General features: G+C 34.0%; 2 protein-coding genes across 4 annotated transcripts; both read left to right on the top strand.

Annotated features, from left to right (window-relative positions):
* Positions 1 to 199: 199 nt before the first annotated feature.
* LOC109533938 (monocarboxylate transporter 9) lies at positions 200 to 8,369 on the top strand. Of its 3 annotated transcripts, none has more exons than XM_048661659.1 (10): positions 217 to 322; positions 1,632 to 2,351; positions 2,899 to 3,026; positions 3,081 to 3,207; positions 3,261 to 3,404; positions 5,370 to 5,692; positions 5,755 to 5,914; positions 5,974 to 6,195; positions 7,623 to 7,817; positions 7,926 to 8,369. In XM_048661659.1, the coding sequence occupies exons 3-10, from the start codon at positions 2,937 to 2,939 to the stop codon at positions 8,060 to 8,062; spliced, it is 1,398 nt and encodes a 465-aa protein (XP_048517616.1). In that variant the 5' UTR covers positions 217 to 322; positions 1,632 to 2,351; positions 2,899 to 2,936; the 3' UTR covers positions 8,063 to 8,369. The 3 variants fall into 3 exon arrangements, with proteins under 3 accessions (XP_019755011.1, XP_048517616.1, XP_048517615.1); XM_048661658.1 differs by having other exon boundaries at positions 1,632 to 2,844; XM_019899452.2 differs by lacking the exon at positions 1,632 to 2,351 and having other exon boundaries at positions 200 to 322.
* A 7,799-nt stretch (positions 8,370 to 16,168) lies between these two features.
* On the top strand, positions 16,169 to 27,619 carry LOC109533400 (ATP-binding cassette sub-family G member 4). The gene is made up of 12 exons (XM_048661657.1): positions 16,169 to 16,621; positions 21,449 to 21,576; positions 21,672 to 21,851; positions 23,618 to 23,763; positions 24,162 to 24,400; positions 24,469 to 24,594; positions 25,159 to 25,265; positions 25,319 to 25,487; positions 25,577 to 25,677; positions 26,121 to 26,276; positions 26,335 to 26,540; positions 26,592 to 27,619. Exons 1-12 carry the CDS (start codon positions 16,360 to 16,362, stop codon positions 26,731 to 26,733), a joined length of 1,962 nt encoding a protein of 653 aa, XP_048517614.1. The 5' UTR covers positions 16,169 to 16,359; the 3' UTR covers positions 26,734 to 27,619.
* Positions 27,620 to 27,837: the final 218 nt, after the last annotated feature.

Genomic DNA, 27,837 nt, shown 5'->3' with positions numbered 1-27,837 from the left:
GAATATTCGAATATCAGATTTTTAAAAATTCCGAGCCCTACAATAAACAAGGCTTTCATGCTGCAAAAGCTCAAAAATCATTATTTCCTATATTGGTACTACTGCTAATGCTAACCGTTTGTACCTCCTGGTGGAGACATTGTTTAAATAGCCTGGAGCCTGACATTTAAATTTTGACAATGCCTACATAACCTTTAATTAGTTAGTTATAAATAATTATTTAGTTAAAATACAAATATTTGTATGGTGACATGTAAAAATTGAAATTTTTTAATTTCAACATTGCACCAGATGATAAGACGGACGGTCTGCTACTTACATGGTAATTAGATTGGATCACTAGACTAAATGAGATTCATTTCGAAATGTTTATTTTGGTATTTTCAATTTACCAAATGTTTCAATCAAGTTATTAAAAATTGTGTATTAATTTTTTATCTTTACTAATTGAATGTGTCAATAAACACACAATATTAAGAACAATGATTTTACAAAATGTTGCTATTATATTGAATTGTATTATTAATGTATGAGTAAAAAAAATAAACAAAGGAGTTTAAAATTAGAAGGACCTGCTCAAACAATACGACAAAGAACAATACAACAATACAAAGAGATTCCTTTGATCGATTTTGTCTTTTGAATATACTTAAACGGGTATTTTCTAAGCTTTTTCTTTGGGAACAACAAATTGAAAGCAAACAATGTTTTTTAATGCATTAAATTATATGTAATATAACATAAAAATAACAATAAATTAATTAGGATGTATGGATTTTTAGTACTTCTTACTGATCTCTAAGCTTTTTTTTTAGAAGTTGTTTTGAAACTAAATTTACTCTGACTTTTTTACTTTTTGCAAGATTGTTGTATTTTAAAACCTTGATAACAAATCGAAACACTAGTAAAATGGCACACTCCAAGCAGTCAGTACTGATAAGAAACAATTAAATCTGTGCTTGGCTAAACAAGCACTAACACCAAGCGTGGACAGTCATTTATTTGTTTTGCGCCGATTTTTCTTGATCTTGAACGAAACTCCGCACCGGGTAATTGTTTGAAGGAGAGAATAAAGATAGGAGATATAGTTCTTGCAGCGCTTCCAACATTTTTTGTCAGAAAAACTTTCCTTTGACATTCAATCAGAAAATCTCGTATCAATTAGAGTATCCATTCAAATGCATTATGCATTGCTTTGAAAATGAGGTAAAATTGAAAATCTACATTGGGAAACATGGAATTGGGAACTTGCACAAAAATTAAATTTGCAAAATATTACTCGCAAACGTATCTTAATACTATTAAAAGCACTACAGTTTACCAAAAAACTCATTTTTTGTTTGTATGTAATTAATGTAAGCAATTAAAAACTGTATAATTCAAATCATTCTTGTAACGCGCCGTCATTGGCTGAGACCAGTTGTGACGTCAAGTAGCTAGTCGGCCGTGGCGGCTGCAATGCGGAGCATGTATCGACCAAAACTTTAATTGTTTATTGCAAATTAAAAATTGCTATTTGAGGGCTGATATTTGGTATGCGCGATTTCTATAGATAGGCAAATATATTAAAGAAATAAAAAAAAATGTTCAAGTTTCCAATTTTAAGTACTGATAGAGTGGAAAATTTGTAGTTCCATTTGGTGCATCTACTGGAGGCAGTAAAAAACTGAGGATGATTGATCAAGCTAGAAAAGCAGCATATCTGGGACACATAATTCTTAAAACTAATAGTTCCTCATTTACCCAATAGTGCAGTAGATAATAGAGGAAAACTGGACCGAAAAAGAAGCTTGCATAATTCTAGATAATACGAAACGCACGGTTTGAAAGGAATGAATGAAAATATAAAATAATAACATTTTTACGCAGTTGAAAAGCATTCACAACAAACCAGTTAAAGGCGTTAATTAGCTTTTTACCTAAATCAGCCAAAGATAATTAAGCGGGTCAAAATGGCAATTAGAAGCAGGAGTCGATAGCTGCGGTACTGAGATAGAAATGGGCAAAAGTGATGGCCAATGCCGTAAACCTAAAGAGAGCAGGCACATCAAGACAAAGAATTGCTTATAATTTTTGAACACGCGGTTTATTAAAAAACATTTTTGAAATATTGATTCAGTTAAACAGTTTCCTACCTTTCAAGAAATATGACTGTAGCAAATTGTGCAGGTGTTGTATTATAAAACAATGGATCTGATATATTCGGGCGCAGACCTATGTTTATGAATTTAGAATATTAATTTTATTTAAATAAATTGCCCTGTTTAGATTCTCGCTCCAAATAAAAGCAGATTCAAGTCGAAACTTGTCCTTGATAGTGTAGCCACTAGTCTGATTATGTATGCATTAAAGTAAGTAATAAATGATAATATGTTTCACACAATGCCTGGTAAAATTTATTGCATGCGATATGGTACTGCTAATTTGAGAGCATTACCCCTGGTTACTGTTTAAAGATAATATAACGAATGCAATAAAATATATACCAGGACATATAAAAATTTCGTTTGTTGAAATGTCCAACGGATGCCAATATTAATAAAACGTTCGCAGGCAGAACTTTAATTTCAATCATCCGATTTGTGATAAGATTGCGCGATCCGATAAATTTTAGATTAATCCTCCTACATGTATTATAATTTTTAATTAGTCTAATTAAGTAAGTAGCAATCCACTGCAGATTACAATCAGTCTAAGTAATCAAAGGGAACTAAATGTTCTCTCCGCCCATGGAAGAATTTAGTGTTTTTATTGTAAATAAAAGCCTTTGTCTTATTCGTAATCGCATAATTTAGACTTTTATCTATATATGTCAATATTATTTCAATTGAGTTGCGCTTTCGGGTAATGTCCAAGTCTCATTGTTAGCGTTTAATGTGAAGTGTTTGAGATTTTCAGAGAGAAATAATGTGAGTTCTGCCGATTGCAACCGAGCAATGAACGCCAACGAAAAAAACTCCAAAGAAACTTACTATCCAGATGGCGGTTACGGTTGGGTGATAGTTGGCGCAATCATATTAATCAATGTAAGTAGTGAATTTCCCTAGTGTTTAAGTATTATGCATCTATTTTGTTTTCAGTTAAGTTTGCTCACTTTAGTGCCCTGTTTCGGTTTAATATTTGGAGATGAGTTCGAGGCATGGAGGGTCACATCGGCCCAGACATCCTTCTTACTCCATTTGCACAGTTCCTTATATTGTTCCTTAGGTAAGACATTGAAATTGTCTTAAGTATGTCGATGCTAAAACAGAACTTTTCAGGGTTTTTTACAAGCCCCTTCTTGAAACTGTACGGAATGCGACCAGTGGCCTTTTTTGGAGCGGGCATGATGTGTTTGGGAATACTTTTAAGCAGTTTTGCTACCTCGTATATTTATTTAATATTTTCTACCTCTATTTTAATAGGTAAGTAAATAACTGGGATTTATATTGTTGATGCACGCATAATTGAATGAACGTGATTGCAACCGCCGACATTTCCTTACCGATGGTTCACTTTCTCTAAAGACTAACTCGAAGAGAGAAGTAAATGACGTTCTCTCTGGAATCTGGAATAAAGTAAAAATGAGCGTTCTGGCTCGTTTTGGTTCCGATAAATGATCAAAAACGGGTCGGAAAACATGAAATGTTGGCATAATCTCGCACCTAAGTGTCTAATATTCAAATTTCGCTTTCTGGGTCAAAACTGCTCGAATTTCCTTATTCATGTTGTTATGACTAAATCGAATTTTTGATTCTCTATCCAACGATGCGAAAACGAATTGAGAAACTTCGAAAAAAGCAGCGTCATGTTTGAGTCGATTTTGCAACTCAAAAAAAAAACACGCAAATCTAAAACTTCTTGAAATCAAGACTTTTTTGAGAAAACCCCCAACATTTCCTTACCGATCACCTACTTTCCAAAAAGGTCATTTAGCAAAAACGAGACAGAAAACATGAAATTTTGGCAGTCTTGCACCTAAGTGTCTAATGTTCAAATTTTGCTTTATGGGTCAAAACTACTCAAACTTCTTCACTCATGTTGTTATGACTGAATCGAATTTTCTTAAAGTACCGATATTTCAATCCTACTTCTATTTCTTAGCACATTAAACCCGAGTATTTTCTATATATTTTAAGTTATTTATACGACTACAGTAGATGAAAAATGTCAAAAAATTGTATCACGGCAGGGCCACACGAATTCTCTTAACATGTTCAAGTAAAGAATAATAAAGTTAAAGTTAATAACATGTTAAAAAAAAATGGAATTGACCAAATTGACAAAAAAATTAGCTAAATTTTTAATATAATTCGAAGGTAAATGATACCACAATAAATGTTTTTTATGGCATCTGTTTAATTTTGGAATTATCATGCATCAACACGAAATACAATTAATCATTTCCACTTATCAAGTATCAGAATAAGTACTTCTTTATGCAAAAGTTCCGGCCGTACAAAGAACATTATTTGTCAAAAGATAACAACAACCATCATGCAAGATTGCTTATTTAATGGGATGGTTCAAAGACTGAGAATCTACTGATGAACTTGTTAGTAACTATGTTAAATGTTGAACCATTTGGTATCGGTCGGTTTTTGATATTATGTAATCATAATTTCAAAGATCTCTAAACAATTATCTTTTCTCAAAAAATTCTATTTCGATTCGAACGTTTATTTCCTGGGCGCAACACGTTTTCACAAAACTACTATCAGAGAACTATCAGTTTTGCTTATACTTCAAACATCTGCAGTTTGAAGTATTAAAAGATATAATTTTTTTAAGAGAACAATAGAAAGTTTGGTAAACACATTTCCATAGGCATGTGTCCTTTAGCTGTGTATTATGTAAGTTACACGCAAGCCATTATTGTTTCGTGTAACGCACATACAATCATTGTTTTAGTGAGCACATATGGATTTCCGAGTTTGCCTAATTTAATAATTAATTATTGACAAAGTCGTATAATGACGATTTCAGTAGCAACTTTAACACTTTTTTGAATGGAGCCACTATTAAATTTTATTATATGTTTCATTTACTTGATGTTTGATGTACGAAATAAATTTGCCTCGTTCACCATAATGGGCACAATAAGATACAAACGGACTAATTTCCAATGATCAAAGATAATGCTGAAAACGGTTTAACAATGACAAGAACTCGGCTGAATGAAGAAAACCACATTTGCATTGCTTCAACAAGAAGTAGTTTTAGAAGAAGAATTATAAAATGTACAGAAAAAACTGAACAAGCTGACGATGGGGTTTCACTCAGTGTATAAAAATCACGCTATTATCTACTTAATGCTGTTTTTCTTTGACATGCTGATGTAACATTTTAATTATAATTTGGTTTAAAAATAATGTAAGCTCTGTTTTTAGGTTTAGGACAAGGTATTGTGATGCCAGCTACCTATCTTGGTACCTACATGTATTTTAAGAAAAGACTGACTATAGCCGTAAGTCTCACAGTTACCAGTGCCAGCTTATCCTCCATAGTTTTACCGAAAATATGCGACGTTTTGCTCAATCAAGTTGGACGTCGTTACACCGTGATGCTGTTGTTTTTCATTTCCCTTCTGTCTTTCATCGGGTGCTTTTTACTGAAACCCGTCAGGCAGCGAAAAGGGCAAATGGTTGACCAGGACGTGGAAACACGTTTAAAAGAACACGAGGCTGTAATAAACGGAGACGTTGATAAAAATGTAACATAGTTGGTTAGTGTACAGGAACCGTGAGTCAACAACGACGTTTTTTGCTTTTCTAGGAAGTAGCATGCGAATTATTGGAGACGAAACAAAATTCCATTTTCCGGGATACCACAGTTCCTGCTACAAAGCCCACGTCAATTTGGTCGAAATTGTTCGATGTTTTTGACCTGCAACTGCTTCACGACGCTCCTCTAGTCATAATGATTATAGGCTTAGGTACTGTACTCATAGAAGCTAGTTTTTCAACGCAAAGCTAACACAAATTTTTTCTTCAGGTGTTTCCTTTGCTGCTGAACTGAACATCATATTGATGATGCAATTTATGTTAAAAGACCTGTCGCTCTTTAGTCGAAGCGACGTAGCTACGGCGATTTTAATACAGAGCGTTGCTGACATTGCGGGAAGACTGTTAATTCCGATCGGGGCGCATTATTGCAAAGTGCCCGCCAAAAATATGTATGTGGGGGCTTTGGTTGTTGCAACGTTTGCTAGAACAGGTTGGATTCCAATTATTTTATTCCTTCCGTTACAGTGATTTTTTCAAATGAAAGCGAAACTTTGGACTTAAATGAGACACTGGGAAATAAAATCAAATGTGTTGGTTATTAAAGATGTTAATAGACCGGTAAAATATGCAAAAAAGAAGATGCGGTCCAAACCAGAAATCCATATTTTAGAATATTTTGCCGGTCTATTAACATCTTTAATACTTTGTTCTCTTTTACTACACATGCTTCCCTCAAACAGTATTTTGATATAGTAACAGATTTACTGATATGATTAAGTTTATTAGTATAACGGTTTATTAGATAGGACTTTGGCTCTGATGCTTCGCTAACATCTTCAGAGGGTTATTCGCTCTAAGCTTATGGAACAGTCAAATAGAACAGACCTCTGAAGTGTGAGCTCGGGACAAATTTGAAACAAACTGCGTTTCTTGGAAACAAAATATCTACACCTAAATTTTAAACGTGTAATAAGGAAACAGTGCTTGTTTTGTTCTGTTCTCAGAACTTCGATTATTTTGGAATGCTTGTGCAACTGCTTTATCGAAAAATGTAGACATCCTTCTTTTCTTACATTGTAAATCTCATCAAGATTTTCCGGCCATAAAATCTAATTTTAACTGTTTTGTTCGGTGACATTTTCTTTTTTTGATAAATCGAAAAATTGAGTTTTACAATAATTAGTTTGAATCTAAGTCTTAAATTATACACTATTTTTATCAGAAGGAAGTGGGAAATGCAACCAGAGCAAAGATAAACCTGTTAGATCGCGTTTAACAGGAATAACTGCATAAACAAGCAAGTTTTCAGCTGTTCTTTAAATTTTCCGATTTTCAATTGCCTCTATCTGCTCTAATATGCTCCAAAACACCCTGCATATATCCATCAAGAAGTTTCCTGGATCAAGATCTATCCATTGAACTCAAAAACCGCACAAGTAATTTTTGGTCGAAAAAATCATAAGGTCTCTTACCTAACACTTTTTATATATTAAATTATACACTAATGTCATCGGAAAGAAGTGAGAAATGCAACCAGCGCAAAGATAAACCTCCTACAGCGCAGGCATTTTTGCCTCTATCTGCTGCAATATGCTCTCAAATACTCTGCATATGACCATTAAGAACCTTCTTGAACTCCAAAAACGAACATGTACAAATTCAATTTTTAGTCGAGAAAGTCATAAAAATGTCGTAAATTTCTAAGCTTCCAATCAGCCATTGGTAGATGCTGCATTTAGTTAGTGTGTAAGGGGTGACTTATTTATCACTTTAAAATGAATTAATATGAATGGTTTTCACACCCCTCAAAGTCACACTTCTGCTGACTAATATTTTCTATTCTAAAATCGTCACCAATCGAGCGACAGTTTTATTAGATATTTGTCCATTTTCTAATGAGTTTTATATTTTTTCTAGTCTTATCAATATGGCCAACTGAAAAACAAGTCGTCTTTGCTGTGATAACTCTAATAGGGCTTACCAAAGGCACAAGAGCAGTATTTCAATCAGTGGTCCTTCCACAATATGTACATTTGGATAAAATCGCGGCTGCCAATGGAATTAATATGTTTTTCACTGGATTTATTTCGCTTGTGATTGGACCTTTAATTGGTGAGTATTCAGAAAATATCAAGTTAATGTTATAAAACATTATTTGCCTTTCAATGCATCTGTTTCAAATTAAACGTTTTCTGCTATTAAGCGAATTTATTCTTTTAGGTGTGATACATGATAAAATGGGCTCGAGTGTCTATGCTTTACATGCAGCATCAATTTTGTCCACAGCATGCGTAATAATGTGGATTGTCGAGTATGTGTTTTGGGAAAGACGGAAATCGGCAACCATAGAATCGTAATATTCAATGTGCTTTCGAATTCTATACTGCTCAAATATGTCCTAGTCTATGCTAATCTACATGCTCCTAAAAGTGATAACATTTTTGTTCAATTCGAATAGCTGTGGTTGTTTACCTTTGGGACAGTTTATTTGTACATAATAAGGCAAAATATATTTTTATAAGGCGTTTGTAGTTATGTGAATATACTATTAGGTGGTACTATCCATGTAACATGTATCTAATACCGCACGTGTTGGCGTTTTCGACTTGTTTATAATGTTTATGTTGAAAAACTTGAATAAATTACATTTGTTTTTGCAAATAATCAGCTTCTTATTTATTGATATGTAATTTCCATGTAGGATAAGTGGCATGAGGCATACAAACTCTAAATCACTCCACGCTATAACCAATTGCAGGCATTATATTGTAATTTTTGGTATTTTGAAGCCTAAAAACGAATGTTCCGCGTTTCAAAAAGCCCCTAGTTCATTAATTTGTTTTGCGTAATTCCTATCTACTTTAATTAATTACTCGGTTACAAAGTAGATGAGGATGGTTAGCGCCAAATAATGATTATGAGTTGTAGATAAGTTCTATATTGTTGAAGCGGATTCATTTTTTTACAAACTGCTTGTTGGGTATTTCGCCTCAAAAATTGATTATGAATGTAATGAAATCAGCATCTGCAATTGTAGTAGAGGAAATTATTGTTTGTTGGAAGTATCAACAATTTTTTTCGAAATCGGAAGTAATTTAGGATAATTGTACATTAGCTCTTGGTGAGCCAATACAACTGATACATGTAATACTACATACATAATTTAACACACATTGGAATTAAAAGTGGGAAGTGTCGAAAAACAATTAATCTTGAAGTTATTATTAATTATAAGGAACGGCTCTAATGATGGTAAAATGTAAATGTCCATTGCATATCTGTTCTATGAAATTAATTATTATCCACTGACTAGTTTGGGGTCTATGTGTCCAACTGGTTCATTTCCACTATAATTCCAAGGAACATCACACAACTAATTTTCCATTTAAAGGTTAGCAACGTATAAAATGCTAATAATAAGCCATAGGAAAATTTTACTTATTTTCGCCGGTTACTTGAACGCTTGATACTTTGACTAAGTTGAGTTGGCTAATCGCAGATAATGCCAGATTTTTTTAAATCTTAGTAGTATTTATTAAACAGATTTATATGAATGGAAATTAGCTTAAGATTTACTTCAGGCTAGCAAAAGAAATGATCGTATTTGAAAAAATCGAAAAGACGGCAGAAACTTGAAAAGCGACTATATTTTGCAATGAAGCGCAAATTTTGAAAAAATGTTGGAACGAATAACCCACAAGCAAGAAGACCATGCACCAACCAAAGGAAGCATATCAACTGAAAATCGCAGTATAAATTAACAACATTGTACTATTTTGAACGCAATATCAATAATCTGGGCAAACTATGTATACTCAAGGTTTTTGATGCAATTAACCATGTTACTTAACAATGTGTTTTTACCTTGCAATGGACGGTCTGGTGTTGAACACTCAGAAAACAAAATGTAATTAATTTTTACTTAAGCCAGTTAGGAGAAATAGTTTTATTCGGCACGAATGGTCATTAAACTGTTGCCACATAATTATTCTAAACGAAAAACAATTTTCTGTGGGTACAAGAAGAATATGAAATAGTTCCTCGACTCTAATTGTTTTTACTTATACAATTGCAACTATGCAAGAACATTTGATATTAGGTATTATTATTATGCTTATTAACTTTCATGCTTGCGTTCTTGTTTTCGTTGGCAGTCGCTTTTATTCCCATGCAAATAGATCGGTTGTGGATCCGAATGGTGAGAATACCCAGGGTATATTTGACTTGAAGTGGCTAAAGCCAGAGGAGGTTCTGCTAAGCAAAGCAACTTGAACTAGCTTTAAATATGCGATTCTTCATTTAACTCCGATACAATTTTTGCAGTTTGCTTAAGTTTGCGGCTACGATAAATTTGGCTCCTGTGAAACGAAGATTCATCATCATCATCATCATCATCTGTGGCTTCACAAACCTGGGTGGGTTTTTGCCGACTCAACCACACGTCTCCATCCTTCTCTATCAAGCATCCGATCGGGGCCATCTTCGATATTCATGACTTTTAGGTCTTTTGCAATTGTTATGATATTCCTATCTCTACCCTTTTACAATGTTATCTCTCCATCTGAGGCGGGGCCCACCTAAAGGACGTTTCCCCCTGGAACCTCCTCCCACACCAGTTTTACCATTCTATCATCTGGCATTCTTTTTACGTGTCCTGCTCACTGTAGACTCCTGGCCTTTATTTAGTTTATTATGCTGGTATCAGTGTGGAGTTCTTTGAGTTCATGGTTGGTTTTTATTCCATATTGCCCTGTATTTTCGTCTCTAATTGAGCCGAATATTTGTCTAAGCAGTTTCCTTTGAAAGACCTTAAGTCGGTCTTCGCTTGCAACCGTATCCTGTTATTTATCTCTTCAATGATGTCGTTGTTTTCACTAATACTTGTACTCAGATATTTAAATTGTCTTGTACGCTCAAAGTTGTAGTCTCCGATAGAGAAGTTTTGTCCTACTCTATCTCGGTTCCGATTATTTCTACTGAGGTACATATACTTGGTCTTGTTCTCATTTATTCTGAGGCCTATCCTTTCAGCTTCCTTCTCGAACTTTATGAAGGACTCTTTGAGGTTGATCCTGCTATTGCCAATCCCATCGACATGGTCTGCAAAAGCCAGGAGCAGGTTTGGTCCCTCTTGATGAAAGATAGCAGTTGGCTTCTCGATTTTGGAATTCCTAATTACATATTCCAATGCTATGTTAAAGAGTCGAGGTGAGAGGGCGTCACCTTGCTTGCGACCATTACTGATACTGAAGGAGTCGGAGAGACTCTGTCCCCCTCTTACCTTACATCGCGTATTCTCCATACAAACTTTTGTCAGCGATATAAGCTTTTTTGGGAATCCAAGTCCTTGCATTGCTTGCCACAACTTTGATCTACATACTGTGTCGAATGCCTGTTCGAAATCAATAAAGATTTGGTGGAGTTTTCTGTTGAATTCCCAGCATTTCTCCATTATTTGTCTAATGGTAAAAATCTGGTCTACGGTAGACCTATTTGATCTAAAACCACATTGGTATTCCCCAACAATCTCTTCGGTATATGGTTTCACTCTCTCTAGCAGGATATTAGAGAGTATCTTATGGCATGTATTCAGAAGAGTTATTCCTCGACAGTTTGTGCATTTACTTTTGTCTCCTTTTATATGTATAGGGACGATTGCGTCTTCTTTCCACTCATCCGGCAGGGCCTCTGTCCTCCAGATGATTTGTATAAGCCTTATGGAGAGTTTCTGCGCCAGATTTTATGCATTCGGCAGGTATGCCGTCGCTGCCTGAAGCGTAGTTATTTTTCAATTTCTTTATTGCCTTCACTGTTTCTTCGCACGAAGGTGGCGGTGTTTCTATTACGGCCATTGGTATATTTGTTGGTGGCGTACTTACATTTTCTTCATCATTGAGCAGTTCACAGAAGTATTTCTTCCAGGTATTTAAAATCTCCTTTTCGTTGGCTATGAGTTATACATTATTTTCGTGAGAAAATTTTCTTCTCTGGGTTGGTATCCTGCTTTCTGTTTTGAGATTTCGCTAAAACACTCTTTTGTTCTGTTATTCTGTCTATTTTCTTCTATGTTTATTCTTCCTTATTATTGATAGCTGGTATTCTCGCTTTTTTCGTTTCACCATTCTGCGAGCTGCTGTTCTTTGATGTCTATATTCTTCTATATTAGGTGCTGTTGGATGTTGTAGCATTTTTTCCCTAGTGTTCTGTGCTTCAAGTGTCCTTTTGCAGCTATCATTGAACCATTTCCTTAGCCGGTTTTTTTTTCAAGTACGTGTTTGGATACGGTGGTTATTGCTTCTTTAATGTTAGCCCATAATTCCTCTATGCTGTTTTCATCTTCAGGCTCCTTTATTTTTTCATGTCTGGTATCATGTCTGGTATCTGGTATCTAAACTGTAAAATTTATCATCAATTTGAATTTGTGCATATCACACGGCAAAATTGAGCAAGCTCTTTCAATTCTACACCGTTGGACAGGGAATTAAATAACACATTTATCAGGTGAAAGAGCGATTGTGCAATTATGGCGGTTTTTACCCAAAATGGGAAATATCAAGGTGTTTTTGGGTCTAACCGGTTTTGGCAAAATTGGACCATCGGAAAACTGACGTCGTCTTTTTGGCCATAACTTAAAAACCATTTGAGCTACAGCGCTTGTTTTCTTTCCACTAAATAGAGAAGAACGAAAAATATTTTTCACCCGCACGAGTCCATTTTCATTATTTTGAAAGTTTTCTGGAAATGAATGAGTTTGCTGCATAATTATTGTTTTGCTTACAGGTAAAATGCAGTAAAATTGCGTTTTATTAACGCTCATGTGTGAGTCTGTCTCTCGTTTTCCAACTTTGCATTGAAATATCTAACAAACAACTGAAATTGATAAGTTCCATATTGTTGAGGCGGATTCATTTTTTTACGCCTGGGATTGGAATTTTCTCTTACAGCTTGAGCCTAAGTGTGTCGCAGGATACCCTCTAGGTGATTACTTTTTGATAAATAATTCGTCCTTATTGCGAAATAGGAGCAATATTTATCAATCTGTAATAAAAGACGTGTGGAAATTATGTCTTTTTTAAAGACAACATTTTTTCAGGCGGAATACCCAACAAGCAGTTTGTAAAAAAACAACTGAAAAAAGTATGATAGATTTTCTGCCATGAATTTTCAAATATCTCCATTAAACAATATCTTCATCATCGTGAGCTTTAAGACTCTTCTTGTGAGCTTCTCACTTCTATTTCGATAGGACATAAGCTGTTGTTTGCCTTTTCTCTTCTTGTCTTTTAAAAATATTACTTCTTGTTTTTTGGTCAACACAACCCGAAATTAAACCGCGCAAATCACCTTTTTTTAGCGCGTTTGGTAAAGATGTCAACAGCTACGACTTAGAATACATAATTGTACAATATGCGTTATACAATTAAGAGATAAAAATGTACTATTGCTAACGGATGTATATGAATACCACAAATAAATCGCGAAACATTTAAAAGCAAAAAATTAATGTTCGATGTATTATAGTGGTTCTGATTAATCGACAAACATTCATTCAAATCGGCTGAAACACCTTTAATCTATTTCTTTCCATTTTTGGTAGAGCGGAATCCAAAGCATCAGTTTCTAATTTCATCAGAACCAAATGAATGATGTTTTTTATTTGTATTTGTCTCCTTATTAGTGTCGAAACCTTTTATCAACTTTAACCGATTTTCGGAACCCACATGATAAAGAAAAATACTTTGCGTGCGTATTTAATTATTATGTGATTTGAGAGCAAAAAATAATGTATTTTACGTACTAATTAAAATGTAGACATTCTCTATTATTAATAATCTATAATTTGAATGATCAAATAAAAACACATTGAGTTATTGCCCTTTTTATCAACGCCGATAAATGTCCCAGGTAATTTTTATAGCGTTGGACCGATTCAGGCAGGTTTAATTCCGTATTTATTATTGTTTTCGGAACTCTGACATTTTATTGATAGTGCAACGTCATTAGTTTTATTTACTATACGACTGCATTTTACCTTTGCAGCGTCCAAAGTTTGCTATTAAAGCTACGCAAGGCCAATTGCGTAGATGTATTCGAAATGGAGACATTGAAAAAGTTTCCAGAAAATCGTCAATTTCTTTTCACTGTAAAACCAAAACTAAGCATTGATTAGACCATGCTCGATGTCCACGTGCGGTTTTTGTAATAACTGTTTATAATGCGTCTTAATTGCTAATATGCATTATCTCCAAGTAATGTTAATATGGAATTGCGGCAAATAATAAACGACTCCAATTATATACGGTTATCAAACAAAGGAACAGCAGCCGATTTACTCGTGCTGGATCCTTCGATGTTCTCAAAATCAACCGTATTTTTTATTAGTTTTATCGTTACGGTTTCAATGTCCACTTTTCATATTTCTCAAGCATGATTCAACATATATTATTAGTACAATGATACAAAAAGCGACCGATAATGTCAATGATGTTCACTGTCGAGTTTTTAAAACTTTCCAACTTTTGAGACAATTTCGACTACTATTGCGCAAATGTTTAATTAATAATTGCATAAATCAACTACAGACATTATCCATATCAACAATTCCTGATTAGTAACTTGACGTGTGACTCTCATTTTTTATAGAAAATTATGTCAGTTGCATCCAAGACCGACAGAAAATTGGCGCGATTATTTTCATTAGCTTCGAAAAACAGTTAAAAAACAGAGTTTATTAATCATATATCAATAATAATAATATATCAAAAATATAATATAAATATAATAATATCAAAAAATTGAAACACAATTGGAAACCTCATTATTCGAACTTTTAATTAAATTTGATAACAAAGGTGTTTTGAAATATTTTATTTTATTGTGCACTTGAAAGGTATTTAGTAAGCTCATATAAAATCAAATCGAAAATTAAAATGTTCAGTTGATGTGTGCGTAAAAGTGTGATTTTGCTAACAGCGGTAATTTTGAAAAACAACGACGTGAAAATAATAATTGAAATTTTTTTTTATTGCTTATGCAATATAAAAGCGGATTTTCCAAAATGGGCATTGTCGCCTCAACCTCCATTTTCACCTTCATTAAAGTGTCTCCGATTTTGTGTGCGAGTTCGGAAAAAAATATCAAAAACAGATTTTTTGATATGGCGTTTGGAATTAAAAAGACAGTCGCTTTGGGGGTAATTTGTAATCATAATTTTGGGTAAAAAAAGTGTAAAAAGCCAATTTTCAACGACTACAGGAAAAAATCGATAGGATCAGAAGAAATTATTATAAAATTATACAAGCCATACCCAGGTAACAATTCGAGAACTTTGTGATTTTCCAAAAAATGGGGAATGCAAAGATGTAATTTTCATTACTTTTGAAAAAGGAAATCCGAAAATATTAATTCTTAATAATAAACTCTAAAGCAGTTTCAGATTTTCAAGCTTTGTGCATTGGAATTTGTGGAAATAAAAAAAAAGTATCGCATATCGCAAAATCTAAAAATTTTGTTAAACGCGTTTTCAAATATGTGAATATTAAAAGTAATTTAAGCAATTTTGGCGAACATATTCTTGTACAATAAAAAATAAATACTCTATGTAGGTATGTGTATTTTTAGGTTTATTCGTTTATGGGTTTTAAAGAAATGTACACAAAATAATTTAAAAACGTCGATTTTTACAGGTTCCACAAACGCTAAATTCCAAAAATGTCCTTGTCCACCCACTTCAAATTTATTTGCTTGACTCAAATTTGCTTAAATAATTCGATCCCATGCATTTCCTAATATTCACGTAGAACGTCAGCCCATCATTTAAAAGTGGAATAGAAAAATTATTTCAGGAGAATTAAACATCAGACATCAGAGCTCAAATTGGCGCTGCCTTTTTCCAACTAAAACAGTCATCTGTTCTTCTTAATAAGACATTGATAAAAATACATTTCCCAGGATTCGTTATTCATAAAAAGTCTTTCTTTCCAAGTTTTTTCGTTCTAAAAACCCATTAACGTTCCAAATATTTCGATTTCTCATCTTCAACAATATTCCTGTTTTTGGCGTAAGCGTAATTTTCAATGATATGGTGAACACCATTAGGTCAATGAAAAGCGATTATCGATTATGATCATTAACACTCCGGAATCAATTATTCTAACTAAACAGTCAAATTACTTTAAATTAGCTCGGTTTAGAGTACATTAAACACATACTTAGAGAATAGGTATAAAAAGTTTTTCAAAAATTCTAGTTTTAAAAATTAGATTTCAACCCCATCAAAATACTACGCAAGTATAACCATGCAGGCAAATCTTTCCGCCGCTAAATAGCGCTGTTTGCTACGACACCCTGTATAAATTTGTTAACGTTATCGCTGTGGTACCATCAAGCGCAAAAACTCCCTAGCACAGGAGTCTGAACTCGATATATCAGGGTCCAATCGTAAACAAAGTATATAAATGACCAATACGAGATAATCTTCATTAGTAAGCAGTACCCGTTCGATCAGTACCGCGCTCATTGATCCAGTATCAGCGATATCTTAAATGAACCTTCCGCTCGTTTGCATCGTACCGATTCTATAGTCAAAGCGGGTACTGCTTCAAGAGATTGCGATTTTAAAGATTGTACCTTTCGAGTTGGTACTGAAAAAGTAATGGAAACGGTACTGATGGAAGCCTCTGCGGACCATCAGCAGAAAAATGGACATCTGCAGGTGAATGGCGCGAGTGATAAAAACAGTGATTTAGTGAAGACTTACCAGAAAGAGCCGCAAGAAACCAAAGTACTGCTGGAAGACGATGGATCTGGAAAAAACGAAATTGTGTTTAATATGGCACCATCCACTTCACCCATCGATATCAAGTTCGAGAAGATTACCTTCACAGCTACAGAAGGCAGCATTCTAAAAGGCAAAAGTTAGTATCCAAAACTTCAGGACTTGTTTCGAAAATTAACCTGCCCCTTACTACTATCGAAAGTTTCTATATCAATTTTATGTTTATATGACATTCCTGCAACTAATTGCAATTTTTTAAAAGGACTCCAAATAAGTTTTCCTTCATTTAAAAATTCTGCTGCATAATTCGCTGTTCTCCTGTATATTGTTAATGCAAAACAAAGAAACTGACTCCAAATAGCGACCTCTTAAAGTCCCTTCAAGATAAAACGGTTTTTCTAATTTTTGTAAAGTGGTACTTTGTTCTCTGATAGTCTAAAAATTATCTCTCAATCTCACGTTTTGCACTAAAAATGTATCAATTGAGTCCATTTTCTTAATCAACTTCGAATGACTTGGCTCAAAGATCTAGAAAATATTAATATTAATTAATATTAATTAGGAACTTTTCGGCAACATTAGATTAAAACTTGTAATTTTAGATTTTTGAAACTCATTCAACGTTCGTAAAGTACTGAGAGAATCTTTTAATTCTTCAAAAGTTTGCTGCACCTTAGAAATGCACTTATTTCAACATAACTGCGGTATTAATGGATATGATGAAAAACTTGATTGCTATATTTGCTATAGTACTTAATTATAAGACATAAACCCTGCAAACATATTTAGCTCGATTTGAGAAATGGAAAAATTAAGGAAATCAGTAAAATTTATTTAAACTGGATCTTAAACCACCGAATACTTGGCTTATAATTGATTTGATTGATTCACTATTCAGTATCTTATAGCTTTTCACACATTGACGACGCAATTTTGTATTTAAGTCCATAATCTTTCTCTGTTAATCTACAAGCTAAATAAATATGTTTAAGAATTAATTTGCTTCAAAATGTATAAACAATTACCAACTTCTTGATTGAAACATTTTAACCTTTTCTTAAACAAACCGAATTGAACCGAATTGACTTGCACTTGGAAATTTCGAAGGTTCCCCGTGAAGGTGAATTTATTTTTAATGTCTGACACATTTAAAACTGTGGCCAGTTCCGAAGAAAAATCGGATATTCTTATGGATTTCGAAATAAGAAGCAAGTTCTTCACAAAACACAAGATGTAATTTATCCACAAAATCCTTGGAGAGACATCGAATCAAAATATGGACATCAGAGGTCTACTAGATACTCAGAGACGAGACATTTTCCTTCGAGGATGAATTTTTTGAATTACTTAGTGGGAAAGGAAATTGTTACTTATTAACTTTTTATCGATCAAAACAGCGTGGAAATGCTTTCCAAAAAGACCTAATCTAACTTGAAAGCTGGATCCGCCGCTGCTCAATGTATGATATTCAAATTTTGCTGTCTGGGTCAAAAATATTCGAATTTTCTCACTCATGCTGTCATGAATCGAATTTTCAATTCTCTATGCAACGATACCAACAAGGAATTCTGTGGCTCAATTTGGGCTTGAACAACAAAAGCAGCGTCATGTTTGAGTCGATTTTGCAACTCAAAAAAAATCACGTCAAGTCTAAAACATCTTGAAATCAATATTTTTTTGACAAAACTGCCAACATTTCCTTATGGACGGTTCTTTCTAAAAAGGCCATTTAGTTCTCTCTGGAATGATGTAAAAATGAGCGTTCTTGCTCCGAGAAATGAGCAAAGACAGAACGGAAAACATGAAATGCTCGCATAATCTTACACCTAAGTGTCTGATATTCAAATTTCGCTTTCTGGGTCAAACCTACTCAACTTTCCTCACTCATGTTGTTATGACTGAATCAAATGTTCAATTCTCTATCCAAATATGCCAAAACGAATTACCTGGCTCCAATGGTTCTTGAGAAACTTTGCAAAAAGCAGCGTCATTAGTAGTAGCAGTACATTTCTACCCATTTTTCTTCGAATAAGTTAAAAAGAATACATTAAGCATCTAAACTAACTAAAGTATAAGAAAATGGGGATGTCAAATAATAAAGAGGATCCAGAACAACAAATGAAGTAGATCTAAAGATTAGTAAATAAATATTACACATGTTTGTGCAAGACCACATAACCAGATGCGAAATGCTTATTTAATTTAGCCTTAAGCTTACTTTAATAGAACTTGAAAGGGCCATTTTTTAAATGTTTTAATTGGCAGTAATTAAGCACCATTTCTTGTTTCAAGTAACTATTTATTGTTATCGCATAAATAAAGGTATTTTTATCATGGCCTGACATAGTTAAAGTTGGTGTTGTTAATTAACGCATTTGGTTTTAGGATAGGAAAAAATGACGTAACTGATAAATTTTGAATGAACTTGACGAATTCAATGTTATTATTCTGACCGTGTTATACTTAATTTTAATTAAGTGATTTGTAAATATTTAAATTAAAAACTTGATTTGATAAAGAAAACTTCAAATAAGCGATTTTTCCACAAACGTTTCAATCAATAAAGGTCATTGAGGAGAACGACTATTACATAAAAGGATGATCTCTAAACCCAATTGTCCACACATTACCAGATAAAGTCATTTGCTTCTCATTTGACATGCTATTTTGTGATTAAATTAATTTAAATCTCTCGATTAATTAACACCAATGAGAAAGACGTCTCGATTGCGATTGCAGACTCATTATTTTGTCAATTTATTTCAGCAAAATGCGCAGCTTATTAAGCACAATTGCGAAATGACGATATTCAAAAGCTTGCAACAACATTTTGTTAAAAAAAATGTATCCATCTTCTTTAATCTGATGATCTTTTTTTAAAAGGCATAAAAAACCCATTACCAAAATTTTGGGCTGCGGCTGGTAATTTAAGCGACTATCAAATTTGACCAAGAATAGCCGGCCAACGAGGAGAACCACTTGTTGTTGCAGTTGCCTTGACACTGCTGCAAGAAGTCAAGATCTTTTACAAGGCTCTCGAGATGAACAACTATGAAAATTCGAATTGTAAATTTTAATTTTATGATCTTTCGGACAGACGACCGGATTTATTTTTGTCACACTCAACATCGCAACATCATAAAAGCATTTGTAATAACATAAAAATTTTTTTCGAAAGTACCGTTTTCTCAAAAGTTTCGCTATTTTAATTCTTGGAGAAGTTTTACCAACCTTAATGGATAAATAATCTCGTACTTCTATTGTTGTAAAATATGATTATTAAACACAACGTTTTGATCGATCTCCAACAACCATTTTGAAGTGAACAATAATGAAAAACTTGTGGTGAAAATATTGTCTGTTTTTTTTTCTGCATTTCTTATTACATTTTACTTTTGCTTTAGAGAATGAATAAGTTAATGAGCTTAGAAAATTTTATGTCCCCTATTAGAAATGATTCTCCTCGTAATATCTCAATATGGCAAGGGAAAATTATATTTACATACATTTTGAAACTACAATGTTTAAGTATAATTCTAGAATATAATCTTTGTTAATATGAAAATGGTTTACCTTGTTTGGAATCATCGTAAACTCCACAATTTCCTTTCGAATATCGTGCCTAAACATATGCGAGAGTTCCCAATTATCTATGACTTAAATACAGGGTGGTTTTTTAGTGCGATAGAGTCCATTATTTCCGATGGTGTTGAACTTTCGAAACTTGTTCATTCTCGTGCTTATCTTTCTTTTCTTTTTTCGGGTTTTTCCCTTATCTTAGACAATGTTTGCTTCATGATTTTTTGTTCTTCTTCTATGCACTAACTTATTTTCTATATTCAGAATAGTAATAGATCTAAGTTTTTAATTTTTAAACGTCTTTCTTTCGCAGGTTGCCGCATGAATGTTTCTATCCTCTCATTAGTTTATTGATATTTTTAACTGTTTCCTGGTGTTTCGAATATTTTTACAATGATTCACTTTTTCAACAGTAAAAGGCAGTATTTTTTATAAAACATTAGTTTTTTTCTTGGGAATCTTGACTTGGAGGTAGGCGCGAATGATTTCTTCTCGACTTGGCACAGATAGATACTGATAGATTCCCAACTATTAGGAACGACATTATGAAGTTTAGTTATTACGAATCTTTACGTCCTCTTGATTTTTGAAAGTTCTATTGAGATGGAGAGCGCGGAAGAACCAAAGCTCGTTCAACAATATGAAACTGTCCGAATCGTTTTGAAAACATTTTAAAATGTGGGTAAAAATGTTCATAAAATACCCATAACAGTTTAACATTTGAGAGCAGTTTAAGTAGTTGAGTTTGCATAAAAATTACCAGAAAATCTATTTGCACTCGATTGAACAAGCCACTCGACCTTTAAATAGGCAACAATTAATGAGATGTGACGTAAAAACACTACAAACTACTTATTTTCCCCAAATCATCTGAAAGTGACCTACTTTTGCTTAAACACTACGCCCTATGAAGCTGACTGATGTTAGGCAACAAGAGTTTAAATGATCTCGTTGAAGAGAAAATACGTCAGGTTTTTTAAGTTGGTTTATGGAATTGTTCAATTTTATTATCGCCTAATCCTCTCAAATATGGACTTTTACCTCACCGTGACCTTTGCTTTCGGTGTGAATTATCCGAATATTTCAAAGATAATAGTCAAAAATAGGTATCACTTAGAAAATCGGGTTTTTTGAATTGCTCATCGTCATTTGAATCGATTTTGTACAAACGTTCAAGTACGCCGTAATTAGTCACTATGAAACGTTTGATAATTACTTCACAGTGCAACTAATTAGCTAAATACTCGTGCTTAGTATATTTATTCACAAACATTACTGGGTTTCTTAAATTGTGTTGGCGAAAACTTATGAAAAACGTTTTTGAACGTCCATTTCAATCAAACATGTTTAGAAATTTTTCCATGCTAACAATTGTGCTTATTTCCAGATAAAAAGCAAATACTTCATGAAGTATATGGAAGGTTTCCTTCTGGTCAGTTGATAGCTATTATGGGGCCTTCTGGAGCGGGAAAAAGTACGTTGTTGAATGTTTTGAGTGGATACAGCATTCAAGGGGTAATTAGACCAGCATTTGATAATTTTCTTCAATTGAAATTATATTTTAAGCAAGAGCCTAGTTTTGAGGTTTTACGAAAAATCTTTGATTTCAGGTAGGAGGCAAAGTACTAATCAATGGCAATCCGCGAAAACTGAAAGCATTCCGACGCTTATCTTGCTACATCACTCAGGACGACAGGCTGCAGAACCTGTTAACAGTTAGCGAAAACATGCACACTTCAGCTGATCTAAAGCTGCCATCCAGCACCAGTAAGGCAGAAAAACAGGCAATTGTAAGTATTCAACAAGATATTGGCGACATTGATTTTGGCAATTTACAACGTCGTTTGGATTAGTAATAATTCATGGAAAGATTAAATTTTGAGATAAGCAAATTGCAAAGCGATAATGTACTTTGGACTTTGAATCTTAAATAATATTATACAGTAAGGCGGAAAGATGCATGTCAGAACATTCATTTGATTTCTGTATTTTTCAGCAAAAAAATTGTATGTTTATTACAAGAATTAATTCCCAATTACTTGGGTAATACACAAAATGAGTTTAATTGGATTGCTCAAAATGCAGCTGCCAAACACGTCCATTAACACAAATTACTTGTATAATTTATCAATGGAAACTTTGTAATTCGAAGACAAAACAAACGAAATGTAAAATTTACTAATGATTTTTCCAAGTAGGACAGGGTTTACATTTTGTCCATTAGCTTGCAATATGCAAATGATATGTATAATTTTTGATATAACTATATAAGTGTAAAAACAACACTCTGCCTCTTTGCCTCCTAATCAGAAAATTCTATTGCCTTGACCAGCAGTTGATAAACAGATCAGCGCATTGTTCTTGAGTTTAAACAACATCCATTGTCTTGTCATGTATAAAATGGTTCAAACGTTTTGACTTTACAATCTACATAAACAACTCGTAAAAGTGATGCTGTTCATACATGAAAAAACTCAAAAAATTGCTGCCGATTGATAAGACTACCTACGTGGGAATCTGAGACAAAGCCAGAGAAGATCGAAGTTTAATTTTAAAACAAGGAAACCAGTGCAAATAGTGCCAGCGATTGAACTGCTATTAATGCGATGACGTTTTATCTTATTTGTGGTTTTGGGTCATTTGCAAAGGGTGATCAACAACTAGCCACGCGTTATAAGTTTTATAAACACATCTCGTGAATTGCTTGGTACATATTATTGTCCTATTGATCTTTTAATATAACGTCAAAATATTATTTAAATGTTTCTCGATATGTAACATATTGGCAAACCATCGCGCCTAGATAATATATCGAATCGTCACTTATTCATAGCGGAGAGGTTCATCGATTTGCCAGCATGTAATTAACATTGCACATCAGTTGCATCATCATTTACTGTACTTTGATCAATGTTCTTCTACATTAAGAAATGTTTGTAAACTTTCTAGATGCGACAACTACGAGAAAGTGCTCAAAACATGAATTATTAGATTAATGGGAATGTTTCCGGGAATTTCAAGGCCTCAATAAATCAAATTGTGCACTCTTTGTTTACAAAATCGGAGCGATTTCTTTGAGAGGTCATTGCTAAAATATTCACATATGAAAAAGGTCTTTTGATGAGACGCAATTCTGAACATCGCTATTTTCATTTGTGAACTGTGTGCAATGCACTTTGGGAAGCTCACATTTCGATTAGCGCAATTAATTTAATGAATGCCACATCAATTAGAAGTAGGTTATTTATTATGAATACGGTAATGTTAGGTATGAGGCGAATCAAAGTCTAACAACATTGCATTTAAACGAGCCACTATAAATAAATAATTTGCTGTCTACAGTTAATAAGAAAATTAATGTAAATAATTAAATGAAGTAATATGGGTAATTCATGTTCCCGCCTTCGATTGCTTCAGCTAACGATAGTTGCAAGCGATGTAGGTACACGTTTTTTAAAAATCATTTTTTTTTAAGAATTTAATTAAATGTAGTTGCAGTTTAGCTTGAAAATTGGGCTTCTGCTCTCTATTTGAATAACAGTATCAATTTTTTCAGATAGACGAAATCCTTTCCACTTTGGGCTTGGGCAATACAAAGGAGACACTCGTAGAACGATTATCTGGTGGTCAGAAAAAACGACTTTCCATCGCGCTAGAACTAGTCAGCAACCCTCTGGTTTTATTTCTGGACGAGCCTACGACGTAAGCCAAATCAGAAGCAAATATTTATTTTTTCCTAAATTTCGCGTAACATTATTATGAAATGTTAAATATTTTTTCAAGATTTATTGAGTCCGAAGTCCGCGTGTAATTGTTGATAAGTGATAATGCTGGCAAACATCAACAGTCATCTTCCTTTTGTCTCCAATTAATTAATGATCCAAACAAACACTGATATTGTTGATGTTTACTATGTAAATGCAAGCATTTCGGCTTTGTTTAAATTTTTGTGAAAGGTCAACATCTCACGGCACAACGAAAAAAATTATCGCTTTTAAGTAGCACTTGCTCGTTTATTGTATAAATAATAGTTGGTGGTTATCAAAGAATGTAAACAGCATTAATATTCAATGTGAGAAATATAAACAGAATCTTTTCAGGGGTTTGGACAGCTCATCGTGCAGGCAGTGCTTGGAACTATTGAAAGTGCTGGCAAGTCAAGGAAGAACAATAGTATGCACAATTCATCAGCCATCGGCCTCACTCTTTCAAATGTTCGATCAAGTGTACGTTTTAGCAGGAGGCCGATGCCTCTATCAGGGTGGCACGGATAACATGATACCCTTTTTCGAAGACGTTCAAAGTCCTTGTCCTAAATTCCACAATCCGGCTGATTATGGTGTGTAATTGATTTTTGAGCTCGTTTAATGGGAATAGTTTATTGAAACACGAATTTGTCTATTGCAGTTATCGAGTTAGCATGCGAGGAATACGGCAAAGATAAGGTGGAGAAAATGGTGCAGGTATCGAACAATGGGCAAAACTTGAAGTACTTCAAAGAACCCGAAAAAATTCTTAAAACAGGTTTTACAGGTAATAAAATGTTTCAATCTTATGGTGCGTCCAGACCTGACAAGCCGAGCCTGAGCTGAGCCTGAGCCGCAGCAAAATTCCATTGAGGTTTCGTTAAAGCACCGATTCATGTTTATTAATTAAATTTTTCGCGGATCAGGCTTGGCTCGGGCTTTCCTCGATAGGTTGTCCACAGTAGAATTATGAGCGAGTGAGTACTAATTAGTGTCATTTTATAGAGAAAACGATATAAATTTGTAATGTTTTTCAAAATTTTTGGTATAAAACCGAGTCTTTTCTACAGTAGACAATTTCATAATGTTGTTGAAAAATTGTTCACACACACAAATTGATATTGTATATTTATCGTGTACGATTGTTCAAACTTGATTTCAACTGATCAGTAAGGATTGCCTTCTGTAGAAAAAATGTTCTAAAATTTCTGTACCTACCTACAACACTATCATTAGAAATTCAGTCAAAAAGTTAAATTTTTCAGGCTATATGAAGCCGATTTTCGAATGATTCGCGCACAAAATTAGGGTATCAGCCTGAAAACCAACTGCAATATCTTTCAATTTCTAGAAAGTACAATTTTTGAGGATGACAATGGTAACTTACAAGCTACCTCCAAACTCAACCAACTCAAAGTTCTTCTAAAAAGAGGCTACATAAAAGCGAAACGAGATAAGGTAAGTTCGTCTAATTGGTAGTATCTGGTATTTTCTATTTTATACTATTTTAGACTATGACATATCTGAGGATAGCAGTAAACGCACTGACAGCCTTGATGTTGGGTACTTTGTATTTTAATGCTGGAACTGATGGCACAAAAGTTATCGACAATTATAACTTGCTGTTTTCCATTCTTATGCACCACACGTTTTCTACAATGATGTTGACCATTTTGACGTGTAAGTATTAACTTAACGTTAAGGTGCTGATTTTTAATGTCTCAACCTCAGTTTCGCTAGAGTATTATTTTTTTCGTGCTTTTTTCTAGTTCCCACTGAAATGAGTATATTGATCAAGGAGCATTTTAATCGATGGTACTCTTTGAAGATGTATTACACGTCGGTCACCCTTATCGACATTCCACTATCGGTAAGTTTGTTTTTTGCCAATGATAGTCACAGAACATACCCCCAGGGGGGATATTTTGTGATGATAGTCCGCCCGCACATGAAACTAACTCGCAAAAGCTGGGAAACAAGTTGAAAATTAACAAAACTCTTTGAGTTTAATGGTGGATGCTCTTTGAAAAAGTGGACATTTTAGTTAAGACCACGCGAGGGCACCACATATTATCATTGGAACCAATAGCACACTATTTTTATCTATGCACACTATTTCAGGCTCCAAGTAGATGTGTAAAAATTATCGAAGAAGGAAAGGTGATAAAACTTAAGAAAGCAAGCAAATTTTTAAAGTTGTGAATAAATATGAGATCTTAACTGATTTGCAAATGACAACCAGCAAAAAAATTAATATGAATTAGAAAAAGTTCAAAGAAGTTAGGTCAAACATTGCTAATTAAACCGTTTCAGGTATTTTGCTGCTTTATCTTCACGAGCATCATCTACTACATGACAGCACAACCATTCGACAACATCCGATTCAACATGTTCTTCATCACGAGTTTACTGGTGGTATTCGTAGCACAGAGCTTTGGACTGATGATTGGAGCCTACTTTAACGTTGTGGTAAGTTCAATCAGCCCTTGCAGAGCCTTGTTGAGTACCAATTGTGTGTCTTTTGTAGGATGGCACATTTTTGGGTCCAACCTTAACGGTTCCTATGATGATGTTTGCCGGATTCGGTGTTTCTTTGAGGGATCTGCCCTCGTACCTCTACTGGGGAAGTTACATATCGTATCTGAGATATGGTCTGGAAGGAGTGGTGGGCGCAATCTATGGGCTGAACCGGCCCACGATTGATTGTCCTGAAGATCAGTACTGCCACTACAGGTAAAGTCCTATCGAAGATGTGGAGAGCCAAGCTAATAAAGACTTTTTCAGGTACCCAAAGAAGTTTTTGGAAGATATTGCAGTTAAGTCTGACCAGTTCAGCAACGACGTGATCGCGCTGGTTCTATTCTGGTTCATCCTCAGGACTTTGTCATTTGTAGTGCTTAAGTACAAGCTACATGCTGTCAGATAATTGTTCTATAGATACCCCAAAGTCTCTCATGTAAAAGTTTCGCAATTTTTGCCTGATTTTCTCTGATATTACTTGACTAACCTCTAAGTGGAGAGCAATAACAATAAAGTACACATACAGGGTGAAAGCGATAAAACTGCAGAAAATATTGTGTCTGTTAGTTACGTATCGGCTGCAACCCATGCGGCTAATCAAACGCACCAAAACTCCTGCACTTTTGAACTCAGGCATTGAGGGCCTTTAACCGGTTCCGTTTGCCAGAAATTATCATCGGAAAACTAATGCAATCTCTTTGTGTAAAATGAAGAATTTGGGAGAAATTAATTAAAACTGAATCTGTCGATTTCTAAGATTCTAAAAAACTGCCGCATGAATTGCCGTTATTTTTTGCATATTAATATTTGATCATGAAAATCACAAACTTGTTAAAAGCATGTGCTATTTTTGCAAATTGTATATAAACGCACTAATTTGGAAACGATTCGAATAGTCAAAACACTATTTTCCAGTTAATTTCAAGCACTTCAAATGATATTTGAAGCGCATAAATAACTTTTTCTCCATAAAATTTTAAGCGGGTGTTAAGCAGTTTTTACACACCCTGCATAAACATTCCACTTTTTCTCTAAATATTACCCGCAGTAGTTTTAGGTGTTAAGCAAGTGCGAAATTGTTCCTGTACATTTAAGAGAAAATTGTCACTTAGGCTGTGTTTATATTATGACGTTGCCAATATATTTATTATTAGGTTTTATTTATTTTTATACATTAGTGTTAATAAATCGAGCAATTTTTGTTACGTAAACTCGTTGTTATGTTATGCATTAAGCTAGTAAAATATAAAATGTTTTTATATAAAGGAAGCAATAAATTTTTGGTAATAGAATTTGCTCTTTTCAGTAAGTATAACCCAAGATGATTTATATTTGGGGTGGTAAAGGCGAGTTGATGCCCAGATGGATTAGCCTGAAAACATTTATTATACCGTCGGCTCGCGCGGTCTAGCGTTCTATAAAAGTTATCAAGTTCCTTAGAGAGCTAAAAACCATAAATTTCACCCTCAATTGAAATGGAATTGACCAAACGTTAAAACTCTCTGAACTG

Source organism: Dendroctonus ponderosae, unplaced genomic scaffold (assembly GCF_020466585.1).
Source record: "Dendroctonus ponderosae isolate FM_Combo_2020 unplaced genomic scaffold, Dpon_F_20191213v2 Dpon_F_20191213_1, whole genome shotgun sequence".
Lineage (NCBI taxonomy): Eukaryota > Metazoa > Arthropoda > Insecta > Coleoptera > Curculionidae > Dendroctonus > Dendroctonus ponderosae.
This window is presented reverse-complemented; position numbering and strand designations above follow the sequence as displayed.